General features: G+C 45.1%; 1 protein-coding gene across 1 annotated transcript; it reads right to left on the bottom strand.

The window, feature by feature from the left end:
* Positions 1-202: 202 nt before the first annotated feature.
* On the bottom strand, positions 203-6,481 carry Slc7a3 (solute carrier family 7 member 3). Its single transcript, XM_090326818.1, has 12 exons — positions 6,391-6,481; positions 4,910-5,302; positions 3,867-4,025; positions 3,515-3,692; positions 3,195-3,307; positions 2,850-3,072; positions 2,512-2,651; positions 2,309-2,411; positions 1,921-2,087; positions 1,555-1,721; positions 657-765; positions 203-517 (listed from the first exon to the last, which is right to left on the bottom strand). Exons 2-12 carry the CDS (start codon positions 5,277-5,279, stop codon positions 387-389), a joined length of 1,860 nt encoding a protein of 619 aa, XP_090182944.1. The 5' UTR covers positions 5,280-5,302; positions 6,391-6,481; the 3' UTR covers positions 203-386.
* Positions 6,482-11,228: the final 4,747 nt, after the last annotated feature.

Genomic DNA, 11,228 nt, shown 5'->3' with positions numbered 1-11,228 from the left:
CAAACAGTGATCCTCAGATTTCAGCCTCCTGAGTAGCTAGGATTACAGGGGTGAGCAACTGGCACCCAGCAAGCTTTCTACTCTTAATGACAGCCTCTACATCATGTGTAACCAGCAAAGGACAAGACAGAGTTGGGTACTTTTATTTCCATTTTCTTTTAATAATATTTTTTCAAAGCAAGTAAGCAACTACAGAGACCATTTTAGAGTAGACAAATCTAAAATACAAAGACGAGAGATGACAATATCCAGCCTGCACTCCATGATAAATGCCAAGCTCTATCAGTATCCCCCCAAGCAACAACACATGGAGGATCAGCACACGGGGTCGAGAGTGCTCTTCATTATTGTGTAAGGGGACCAGAGAGCAAGGGGACCAGGTTAGGTCAAATGGGCTGGATACAGGAACTGGTGAGATCAAGGTCTATAACCTGAGCTGTAGTCTTGGGTGGAGGTTTCCGGCTCTTAACCTCCTCCACACTGTGCCGGATCCCATAGCCAAAGTAGATCGTAAACCCTAGTGGGGAAAGATAGTTGTGAGACAGGGAGGTAGTGACCTGCAGAGAAGATTTAACAGACCTTCTACTGGAGGTCAAGAAAGAAAGATATTGGAATAGGATAGTCAATAGGCTTATTCTTCCCAAATTTGTACATACCAATCAGCATCCAGACCCCAAATCGGGCCCAGGTACCAGCAGACATCTGCATCATAAGGTAAATATTGACAAAGATGCTCACTAGTGGGAGGAAAGGCACAACAGGTACCTGGAAACAAAGGAAAATCTTTATTGCATATACCAGAGTGGCCCATCTCGCCCAGGCCAAAAAAGGCAGAATGAAATTCCCACTCATACTCTGTTTCCGTGCTATTCCTTCATTATACCTCATATGGAATTCTCCAAATACACTTTGGGGAAAGGAACTAAAAGGGGACAATTAAAGAAGTCTTAGGCTGGGCACTGATGGCTCATGCTTATAAGCCTAATTACTCAAGAGGCTGAGATCTGAGGATCATGGTTCAATACCATTCAGGGCTGGAAAGTTCATGAGATTTATCCCCAGTTCACTAGCAAAAAGGCAGAAGTGGAACTATGGCTCAAGTGGTAGAGTTCCAGCTTTGAGCACAAAAGTTCAGAAACAGTTCCCAAGCCTTGAGTTTAAGCTCCAGGACAGAGACACACACACACACACACAAACATAAGAACCTTTCGGGGGGGACAGCGGTTTGGCCTAGTGGTAGAGTGCTTTCCCTGCATGCACAAAGAACCAAAAGAACCGGGTTCGATTCATCAATACCACATACATAGAAAAGGCCACAAGTGGTGCTGTGACTCAAGTGGAAGAGCACTAGCCTTGAGAAAGCCCAAAGACAGTGCTCAGGCCCTGAGTTCAAGTCCCAGGAGTGGCAAAAACAATGTTTAAAAAAGGAACCTTTGGCCTAGGTATCTCTTATCTTCCCTTTTGATCCAATTAGATATAAACTTTCTTGGCCCACTGGGGTTTGGAGTCTCTTTTCCCAAGACAGGTTGTCAGGAGGAAAGAGATACTATTTACCTTAAAGTGAAGAGAAGCAGGGTTCTGTGGCTGTCTCCAGACAACTCCAGTGATTCCAGTAATGAGTAACAAGAGTAGCACAACCACAGTGACCCAAACTGCATCTCCAGAAAGTAATGGAACTGTCCAATGATTCAGCACCAAGCAAAGAAGAGTCAGCAGTACAGCTTCAATGGGCAAGTTAAGAGACATGAAAAAAAAATGCTTGAGACCAACATGCTAAGATGTCAGGTAAGCCATTCCCCTGAGGATCACCCTCTCTCCAGGTCACCCTCTCTTCTTCAACCATCAAATGCTATCACACATATTCACCCTATCTGGCTGATCTCCTTAAAGCCCCCCCCCCGGAAAGCTATCACTGCTTACCAAGCAGTGAAGAACAAACATAGACAATTTGGCCAGAGAGTGGAGTCGGAATGGAGTTGGGGGGGCAAAATAAATCCTGGAGGGTCAACTTCTCTGCTTCATCTGTCTGCTCCTCCTCTATCTCCATTTCCTCTTCTTCCGTCTTTATCTTTTGGTCTGGTTGATACCTACAATATAAATAGGAAGAGATGGCAGCTTTAAGAACAACACAGTAATCACTCATCACCTTCCTTGGAAGCAATTTCCTCATCACTATTAGTGGTGGAACATCTATGGGACAGAAAGGGATATTCAGATTCCTCAAGTTAAGTTGGAATGACAAAATGACATCCTCACTGATCCTCACCCAGGAAGAACCACTTTAATACACGGAGGCGGGAGGTCTCACCTGAGGATGAGCACACAAATGGACACCAGAGAGTAAGCCAGCAGGGTTCCAATTGACATGAGGTCCACAAGATCAGTGAGTTTAAAGAGGAATGCCATGAATGCTACAATTGGTGGGCAGTAAACAAAAAGAGAAAGAAATAACTCATCAAGTTAAAGTAAGTCAGTGAACCCAAAAAGAGAAAAGAGGACTTTTTTTTTTACCTGCGATAATGCCAGAAACCACAGTGGCCAAAATGGGTGTGTATGTGCCACTATGGACCCGAGCAAGGACACGGAACAAAAGACCATCCTCTGCCATTGCGTAGATCACCCGAGGCATGGGGAACATGGAGCCCAAGAGGCTGCAGGAGAGAATGGTCAGACTGCTATGAGTTGACTGGAGTGGTATCTTCCCAAACCTGTACATTTTAGGTATCTCCATCTTGCCTCCTCAACCCTTGTAAGGGACACTATACTGTCTACTACTAAATAATGTTACAGTGAAATCCTGGCCCCAGAGGAGCCACAACCATTTGCCACTGAAAACATTTGCCACTGACCTAGTAGAAAGAGCACAGAGGGAGCCAACAGCCACAAGATAACGGGCAGGGGCCCATCCCACGTGGAGGAATGCCTCAGGCATAGGGCTTTCAGGCTGAAGCTGATAGTAAGGCATCAGGAGAGTGAGGGCAGAAGACACACCAAAATAAGCCAAAAAGCACACGGAGAGGGAGATCACGATGCCCATGGGGATGGAACGCTGTGGATTCCGAGCTTCTTCTCCTGCACAAAATTGTACAGCACAAAACTTCGAAACTAGGGAAGCACATAGCTCTCCCACCACCCCCAATCTGCCATGAAGCCCGAGCACCCAAGCCCCAGACAGAAAGAACAGAATGTGTTACCGGTGGTGGCAATACAGTCAAATCCAACAAATGCATAAAAACAGGTAGCTGCTCCACGGAGAATCCCTTCAAAGCCAAAAGGCATGAATCCTCCAGCACCCAGAGGGCCCAAGCTAAAGTAGAAAAATAAATAAATAAATAAATAAATAGAATGGACAAGGTTTGGATATATTAAATCAACCCCGTTACCTTTTCTCTAATGCCAAACTGCTTTACTAGGCTTTCAGTGCTCAACCATTTCCTGTTGCCCAGCCCTCTCTGAATCCCCCTGCTTTCCATTGTATCCCCAACTCTGTAGCTCCTAAGAGTGGCTCTCTAACCTTGTAGTGTCATTGAGTCCAGCCTTTGTCAATTCGTAATCCTCTCCTGTGAGTTTCCAGTTTTGCAGGTCTCCCTTAATGAAGCCAGAGATGATGACAAAGCCAAGAACCAAAAGGTTCACCCCTGTGAACACTTTGGTCACCAGGGCAGATTCACTAGCCCCTAGAGCCAGCAGTCCTGTGAAGAAAATTCATTATGGATCATGACAAAGAGAATCCTTATTTCATGCATCCTTTTCCTGCCTCTCTCTATGGCAGACACCCTCCTTCCCAGTGTGTCTTCCCCTTCCCATCACCAACTCCATCACATCTTTCACAGGCCCCATCATTCTGCCCTGCACCTTGGCCTCACCAGTGAGCAGCAACACAAGGCCCATAGCAAAGAAGTCTGGATATTCTGCAAGGACATTGGGGACATGTAGTGCGATGGTCCCTTTCAAAGTCTGAGAGATATAATTCCCAACCAGGTTGTCAAAAGTAGAACTCCAGGCCCGGGCTACACTGGCTGTACCTGATAGAGGAGAGGAGAAAAAAAGGATGGGGTCAAGCTTTTTCTCTTTCCCACACCGGTCTCACACAAATCCTTGCCATAGTCACATATATATATATATTTTTTTGCCTGTCCTGGGGCTTGAACTTAGGGCCTAGGCACTGTCCTTGGGCTTTTTCAAGGCTAGTGCTCTATCACTTGAGCCACAGCACCACTTCTCACTTTTTCTGTGTGTGTGTGGTATCCAGGCTTTGTAAATGTGGGGCAAGCACTTTACCACTAGGCCACACTCCCATCCCACTGTCATCTATTTTTTTTTTCCTTTATTCGGTCATGATGCTTGAACTTCGGGCCTAAGCACTTGTCCCTGAGCTCTTCAGCTCAAGACTAGTGCTTTACCACTTGGAACCACAGTGCCACTTCCTGTTTTCTGGTGGATAATTGAAGATAAAGAGTCTCCCGAACATTTTCCTGCCTGTGCTGGCTTTAAGCCACAATCCTCAGATCTCAACTTCCTGAGTAGCCAGAATTATAGGTGTGAGCCAGCAACACCCGGCTCTTTTTATTTTTAAAGACAGAAGCTCACTAGGTAGCCCAGGCTGACCTGAAACCCTCAATCATATTATCTCAGCCTTCTAACTTCTTGGACCACTATACCCAGCTCCACCAAAACCAAAACCAGTCGTGTAATGAAACCAATCCAGATAGAGATGAATAGAAGAAACAATGTCTCTACATCTTCAACCCTCCCAGACTGCCACAAGTATGCACATTTATGAGTATTGAAGTCACGAGATTAAGAATAAAGGATATTCAGCTTTACCATTCCAGTGAGATGTCCTGGCACCAATCCCTCCCACCCTCCTTGCCAACTGTGCAGTTCCTTCTGAGCCCCACCATCTTACCAAGGACATAGGAGAGGATAAGGTTCCAGCCAGTAGTGAAGGCCCACAGTTCACCCACAGTGACATAGCTGTAGAGATACGCAGAACCTGAATGAGGCACCCGGGCACCAAACTCAGCATAGCACAGCCCAGCCAACAAGGATGATAGGGCAGCCACCAAAAAGCAGATCACAATGGCTGGTCCTGCTTTCTCTTTGGCAACCCCTCCAGCCAAGACATACACGCCTGCACCTAGTGTGCTACCCACACCCAGGGCTACTAAGTCCAGAGTGTTCAGGCATCGGGCAAGGCGAGTGTCGGTTGTGCTTGAATCCAACATCCGTCTCCGCAAAAGCTTCTGACCAAATCTTTGAAGAGCCTGACACGACATTGTAGTCAGAATGGAAGATGATGCTGAAAAACAAGTTAAAAAAAAAAAACCTTCAATAGGGCTCATTATCCCTCAGCTCTAAAAGTGAATCACAAAACCCACTCCACCTAGAAAAGGGATGGAGGGGGAGAGGGGAGGGAAGAATTACAGGGACAAAGGGAAGTGCCTTTACGTCTAAACCGTTTTTTTTTTCCCCCTTTCCAGGCAAGTAGAAATAACAATGATGCAAGTAAGGATTGCACTACCTCATAAGGTTTGTGGAAGGGCTAATTTCAGCAAAGCAATATGAAATCCCCCTGTAGTAGAACAGTGATGGGTACCTAGGAAGTTCTCAATGTTCAATTTTCTTTCTCTGACCAGGGAACCTATAGGATTTATCCTAGACCACAACCCAGAAACTCCAAAAAAATCTAGTGTCTGTTCCCTAGGCTGTGACACCTTAGAAATTCAAGCAGAGCTCAACTAAGGAGAGGCCAACAACTCTGGAAGAACCCCCTTCTCACGCCCAACACCCACAATCGTTTCAGTGCACGTCCCCCTGTCTGGGAGACATGGCTCTCTGATCACCCAGGGGAGGGGACCAACGTCCACTGCAGATTAAAAGTGACCCACCGGTTCAATTGTATCTGTCCTCAGCAAACCGGCCCCCCTCACCGCTCCGTGGGTGCTGCCTTTGCCCAGGGAAGTAAGCAAATATCCCCCCACTTCCTGTCGCCCCCCTAGACTGACCTGTAATCATCAACTGCTGCGAGGCGGAGCTTCTTCATCTAAGATTGGGAGACATTCTCCCCAGGAAGGGCCCCAGAGCCCTTCCCTGCACGAGATGGCTCTCACTTCCCTCTCTGCAAAGGTGAGGGGGAGACCCCTGTGCCCCCGCCCTCGACTCAGCGCTCAGTGTTTTAGGGGTTTCCCCCCCCCCCCCGTTCCCATCTAGAATCGGTCTGGAGCTGGGGTGGAGACAGGAGCCCTTGCTTTCGGGGCCGGGGTCTCACCAGCAACAGGTCATTGCCAGGTTGATGCGATTGCATGCGATGGTTGCAGGAGAATCCTAGGTATGCCAGGACCCTCCCCGTCTCCCCCTCTAACACACGTGTCGGCCCCAAAGGCTTACCACAAAGCTGTGACAACGCCAGAGAGCAAAGAAGCTTGGTCTGGGTTTGGCGAGGCTGACTTAAACCGAGTTGGGATGCTGAGTTCGGCTGCTCAGGCTTTAATGCTGCTTGGGGTCGTTGCGCGCCAATCGCCCCTTATATTTACCAGGAGGTGGAGCCAATCACGTCATGGGATCCCACCCCTTATCCTCCTCCCTACACATAACACACATCACATAACACAAAACACACAACACACTCTCTCTCTCTCTCTCTCTCTCTCTCTCTCTCTCTCTCTCTCTCTCTCTCTCTCTCTCTCTCTCTCTCTCTCACACACACACACACACACACACACACACTTCAGCTATGTAATAAGATTTCGTGATCTCTGAGACTGTTTCCCATCCACAACAACAAACCTGGTGTGTCAGAAACCGAGAAAGGGACAAGACACAGCCTCTTCCAATTTGCCTCATTCGTTGTCTGAGCCAGACAAAAACGACCTGTCTAGCCAAATGACCCACCCCCCGGGATGTTTTGTACCTTTGTGCCAAATTAGAATCAGTGATTTCTGGAGGGGGAGGGGGAAGGCAGGGGACAGTGAATAAAAGGGATTAGATGTCAGCCTAATGGGTGGAAGTGGCAAATGGCACCTACAGTCTCCATGTCAGCCATCCTCAGCCTTCCTTAGCTTACTTCTCTCCAGGAGGGACCTCCTCCCCTCACCCATCCATTAAATGTTTTCCAACGCTAGTAGCAGTTAGCCATGACCAGTGGGAAATGGAAAGGGAACTTAACCATGAGAGAGATATAAACAGTAGCCAGGGTGAAACAAAGGCCCTCTCAGGACAACAAGCAAGCTTGGAAAAGTTCAAACCTGTATGTCCTCATACATTGCATGTGATGTACTGGACAAACAGAGCATGAAAGGAACGTTGAAGTTCATAAGGTTATTCCCCCCCCCATAAGTATTCTTCATTTAAAAAAAAAACGTAATCTTAGCTCTAATTATGATGAAAACATCTTGTGACCCTACCCCTCCTGACTGCTTACTTCAACACTACTCTTGGCTCGTTAAGTAAGGCTAATAAACGCAAGGTGGCTCTAATGTTCAGGACTGATTCTATGCACAGCAGTCCTTCAGGGCCACTGGGGTGCAGATCCTGTAGTCTGAGTCATTTATTTCTCACAGAGCTCATGCACCTAAAATGGAGAATAAGATTGCAGGGGCTCTGGAAAGAGGGGGAGGGAATGCTGTAATTAAGCTTTCCAACTTAAAGTGACCAGCCTATGTGGCCACTAAAGTCATAGAATTTTGCAAGATGAGTCTTTTGTTTTCTTCTTTAGCGTCGCCATAAGGTTTGAACTCACAACCTCACACCCTCACGTTTTCATTCAATACTGGCACTCTACAACTTGAGCCATACCTCTACTTCTGGCTATATGCCGGTTAACTGGAAATCAAAGTCTCAGAATTTGACTGCCAGGACTTCTTGGTTCTACTTTTCGGATCTCAGTCTCCTGAGTAGCTAGGGTTATAGGTGTAACTTACCAGTGCCCAGCTCCAAAACATTTTGTTGTTGATTTTTTAGTATTCCACTCACTTGAGGATTAATAGACTTTATTCTAGCCAAAGGAGATACACAAGTTAGTTGTAAAATGACACATCTTTACTTTCTAAAATGATAGGTCTCTAACATCAAACAGTACTTAGAACAGTAAGCCATGCCCTAGGGATAAAATGTAAATTAATAAACATCCATCTTCACTAGAACAAGGAATCTACCCTATTGGCTGGTCCTGGAAAGAAGGGTCTTAATGCTCCCCATCTTCCCTCCTGCAGCTACTTCATGGCAATCTAGGAATCCTTGAATCCAGGAAAGGCTGAACCACCTGCCTTAATGACTTATTTTTACCAGGATGGGGCAGACCAAACCTGAGATAATAAACTATCAGACTGTCTACATTCACTTCTAAACCAGCTGTGCTTTGTTGGATTTTTTTTTAATTTACACTGTTATAACTATGCATACCTCCTCACCAACCTCCACCCCTACTCACTGCTCAATTCTGAGGCTACCTTGAGCTCATATCATTGACACTGCAGCCTAATGACTGTGGCAAATTTCCAGTACTACTAGAGGCTACACTAAAATTGCGAACAACCCTTGTGACATGCTCACAAATATACCACTCTGCCAGTGGTATATATATGCCAGTACTCTACCTCTTGAATCATACCTCCAGCCCCTACAGATCAGTTAACACCCTCAATTGTTGGCGCTTATAATGCTTATAGCAAAATAGATGAAATCAAATGATGTGTACACTGATCATTAATCCCATCTAGATTCCTAGATTTTGATGTTTCCATAACCTATCATCTAGCACTATTAAATACGCAATTCTAACAATGCCAAAGTATTGAAAGATGAATGCTACATTCTTTTTTTTTGCCAGTCCTGGCCTTGAGCTCAGGGCCTGAGCACTGTCCTTGGGCTTTCTCAAGGCTAGAGCTCTACACTGGAGCCTCAGCACCACTTCTGGCTTTTTTCTGTATATGTGGTATCAAGGAATCGAACCTGGGTCTTCGTGCATGCTAGGCAAGCACTCTACCACTAGGCCAAATTCCCGGCCCCTACATTCTTTTTAAAAGAAAATGTAGCTGGGCCCCAATAGCTCACATTCGAGCTACTCAGGAGCCTGATAGGTGAGGATGGCAGTTAGAAGCCAGCCTGGGCAAGAAAGTCCATGAGACTCCAGTTAAGCACAGAAAAACCTAGAAATGGCCCTGTGGCTCAAGTGGTAGAGTGTTAGCCTTGAGCTGAAGAGCTCAGGGACAGCACCCAGGCCCAGAGTTCAAGCCCCAGGACTTGCAAAAAGAAAAGAAAAAGTGCACAATGCTAAGGATGGCACATTTGGCTTTTCAAGAGCTAAAGCTGCACCACTTATCTACAGCCCCACTGTTTCCAATGCATTTTAGGAATAAATTGGGGTCCAGAGAAATGACTTGCCTGATACCACACCATAATTCTAGTTGATCACCTTCCTGGATAAATCTGATCTGCTGAATTTCAAAGCTGTTTCCAATAGGTATTACACCTCATTCAAATGCACAAGAAGGGGAGGCAGGCAACTAGCAAAGACAAACCAGAATGAGCACATACCACAAGGTAGGTCTTTTCAGGCTAGGAGACCAAAGGAATTCATCAATTTAGAAATGATCACACCAGGGCTGGGATATAGTTCGGTGGCAAAGCACTTGCCTAGTAAGTGCATGTTCCTAGGTTTGGTCCCAAGTACCCAAAAAAGGGGGGGAGTAAAAACAACAAATGATCATATTTGTTAGACCCACTGTGCATGTGGCTCAATCAGTTCTTACTCATAAAGAGGACAAAGAAATTGTGAAAGTATGGTTCTCTTCCAGCCTGACATTGTGGACTTGTTACCGATCCACAACGAATATGCCATCTGTGATTTTAACATCTAAATCCTTTAGAAGTAACTGGTATTTTCACTTGAGGCTTCTCTTAGAATTTAAGTAGATATTCCACTGGGGTGTGGCTCAGTGGTAGAGCTTGTGTTGCATGTGTGAGGCAATGCAAATCAAAGTTTATACTTATTGAGCACTGACTATGTATAGCGATGAAAAGCTTACAAAGAAAAATGCAGAATCCTTGCTCTCCTAGTTTTAAAAATCTAAAGAAATTAGCTGGGTGTAGTGGCTCACGCCTGTAATCCTAACTATTCAGGAGGCTCAGATCTGAGAATTACTATTCAAAGCCAACCTAGTCACTAAAGAATGTGAGACTCCTATCTCCAATTAAATCACTAGAAAAAGGGAAATGGGGCTGTGGCTCAAGGGGTAGGGTGGTAGGCTTGAGCTGAAGAGCTCAGGGACAGCACCCAGGCCCAGAGTTCAAAACCCATAACCCAAAAATAAAAATGATATTCAGAGAAATTAGGATTACAGTATTTGGAATTATACCTTGTTTAAATTGCTACCTAAATCACTTGAGCAGATTATCAACATCTCTGGATATAATAGATCTATTTCACAGGATAGACGTGATACATAAATGAGATTATGAAATCAATTCTCCTTGCCTAACACATGGGAACTATTCAATAACAATTTAATACAGATTCTGGATATATATTAGTATATGTAATAAATAATGCTTAGATTTTGTGATTGATTGAGTTATGTAATTGATGACCTAATAATATAAATATTCAGGCAAAAAAGGAAATACAGATTGGAATGAATAAAGAATGCCTCTTCATTTGTTTTTGGTTTTTTTTTTGTTTTTTGTTTAGTTTGGGGTTTTTTGTTGTTGTTGTTTTTCAATTTAGTTTAGTTTAGTCATTTTCATCCTTTATTTTTGTCTGTCCTGGCCTTGGGCTCAGGGCCTGAGCACTGTCCTTGGACTTTCTCAAGGCTAGAGTTCTACCACTTGAGCCTCAGCACCACTTGTGGCTTTTTCCTATGTGGTACCTAGGAATCGAACCCGGATCTTCATGCATGCTAGGCAAGCCCTCTACCACTAGGACAAACTCCCAGCCCCCATTTTCATCCTTTTTTAAGAAAGGGTGTCTAGTAAAATTTGTCTGATGTTTTACCACTGGGAAACCTTTTTTTCATATATTTTTATTGTAATTAATAGGGGTGTTACAATTATATTCGTCAGATAGAAGGTGCATTACTTTACTTCATACACATTGATACCACTTCTCAAATTTCTGTCTCCATTTCCTTCCTTCCACTTCCTCCCGTTGGAGTTGAAAAGGAAGGGTGGTAGAGACTGAGCCTTGAAGATGGCTCAGTTTTGGACCTACTGAGATGCAGAAAGCCAGA

This window comes from Megascapheus bottae, chromosome X, assembly GCF_031878675.1.
Source record: "Megascapheus bottae isolate mThoBot1 chromosome X, mThoBot2.hap1, whole genome shotgun sequence".
Classification (NCBI taxonomy): domain Eukaryota; kingdom Metazoa; phylum Chordata; class Mammalia; order Rodentia; family Geomyidae; genus Megascapheus; species Megascapheus bottae.
This window is presented reverse-complemented; position numbering and strand designations above follow the sequence as displayed.